Source organism: Talpa europaea, assembly GCF_964194135.1.
Source record: "Talpa europaea genome assembly, chromosome: 12".
Lineage (NCBI taxonomy): Eukaryota > Metazoa > Chordata > Mammalia > Eulipotyphla > Talpidae > Talpa > Talpa europaea.
The window spans coordinates 80,774,291-80,776,031 of NC_140079.1; the positions used below are offsets into that span (position 1 = coordinate 80,774,291).

The 1,741-nt window shown below is 60.5% G+C and overlaps 1 protein-coding gene across 1 annotated transcript; it reads right to left on the reverse strand.

Annotated features, from left to right (window-relative positions):
- Positions 1–294: 294 nt before the first annotated feature.
- On the reverse strand, positions 295–717 carry POP7 (POP7 homolog, ribonuclease P/MRP subunit; the record flags this gene model as incomplete). The annotated part of the gene is made up of 1 exon (XM_084251037.1): positions 295–717. One exon carries the CDS (start codon positions 715–717, stop codon positions 295–297), a length of 423 nt encoding a protein of 140 aa, XP_084107163.1.
- Positions 718–1,741: the final 1,024 nt, after the last annotated feature.

Here is a 1,741-nt window from a genome sequence, read left to right on the forward strand (position 1 = left end):
CAGGAGAGAGAGGCAGTCAGGGGGTGGTCAGACATTAATACAACACAACGCTTTTTATTGTGAAGTACAATAAAGTTATAGACGACAAAGTTTCAGGAAGACCTGCTGCTTGGGCCCAACAGGAGACAATATTCCCCTTCTCCATTCCTTTGTCCGAGGGACAGGCTTTTCCTTATATGGCTCTGGTAAGAGGTCCGTGATAGTATTCAGTACAAAGAGAGCCACATCTGAGCTTAACTCTGGGGGGGTAAGGGGGGTTGGGGAGGCGGCAAAGGCAGGTGGATCTAACTTCAATTACTTGGGTGTCACCCTGAAGACACGGATGTGGATGGCTGAGTTGTTGCGGATGCGGGTCAGCGGCTCTCTTGTATCAGTCTCTGGCTCCAGCTCATCAACAAGCTCCACAGTGGAGGTATTGGCAGCCACCTGCAAGGACCCGAAACTGCCCGCCTGCAACTGCAGGGCAATGTTGATGGCACGGTTGATGGCGAGACCCAGGCCATGAATATAGATCTCAGTGCATGCGTTCTGACCCCGTGCTCCTCCGTCCAGCAGCTTCTGGCAGCGAGCCAGCTGGGCCTTAAAGTCAGTCTTCATGTTGACATAAATGTCATTGGGCCTACGGGGCAGGCGGTGGGGAAGCCGCTTCCGAAGCGTGTACTCCACAGGGTCCAGGTCAGCCTCGACGGCCCCGCGTGGCTCTCGATTTTCTGCCATGCTGCGTGCCCTGGCACGGGAAAGGGACGAGATCAGAGTACTGACAAGCGACTTCACCTCCTTTCCTATCTCGTTTTCTGCTGCAGGGTGCAGCCGGCAGGCGGCGCCCTCGACGCCCCTCTTCCTTTTCAGCCTCAATTCCCTCCCATTCGCTTCAGCTCCCGCATTCCCGCCACCCCCAGTTCTTCCTTCCTATTCATCACTTCGCAGCCACCGAAGGCCCCTCCACCGGCCCCTTCTCTGCGCCTACTCTCTGCGGCCCGCGGTGCTGCCCTTCCACGCGCACGCGGCCCACCCCGCTGCACGGACCGGTCCGAACACAGAGCGCTGTCCGCGACCCCCGGGTCCCACAAAGAGAAAATGAAAAGGATTAGCAACGGGAACGCCGGCTCGCAGGCGCCCAATTGGCGCCCGGCTCCTGAAAAGAGGGAGTGCGCACGCGCGCCGGCCACCTGGCCAGGCCGCGCGAACCGCGGACGCCTTCCGGGCCTCCGTCCTCCCCGCCCCTTCGCTGAGAGCTCGCGCACGCGCGCCAGCCTTCCCCAGTCACGCGAGGCTTCCGGAGGCGCTGGCATCTACCACGTGGACGCCTCCGAGGCGGGGCTGGGAGGCAGGGGGTGTGTTACAAACCCAAGCGCGGGGGAAGGTCTGGAAAAGGGGGGTGGTGTCAGTTTCCCTAGGCCAGTCATAAGTCCCGCCCGAAGGAGGGGCCTGCAGGGGGGCAGCATGCAAAGGACGCTTATTCTAAGTGCTTTGAGGGTTTGGAGGCAGGGAGGGGCTTGCAAAGACCAGGGAGTCCAGAAGCTGATCGCAAGGGGGCCTGAAGGCGAGTCTGTGCTTCCGCCTCCAGCAGTTTCTTTGGTCAGAGGAGGTGTGGGCAGAGTTGGCAGCGCCGGCTTCCCGCCCCAGGGCTCTGTTGCCCAAAGACGGAGGCGGACTAGGCTGCAGAGTGGCGAGGAGGAGCAGTCAATGAGTGACAGAACCACTTCACAGGGACCCGTCCCTCTCCCCAGTCTCTTGCCAT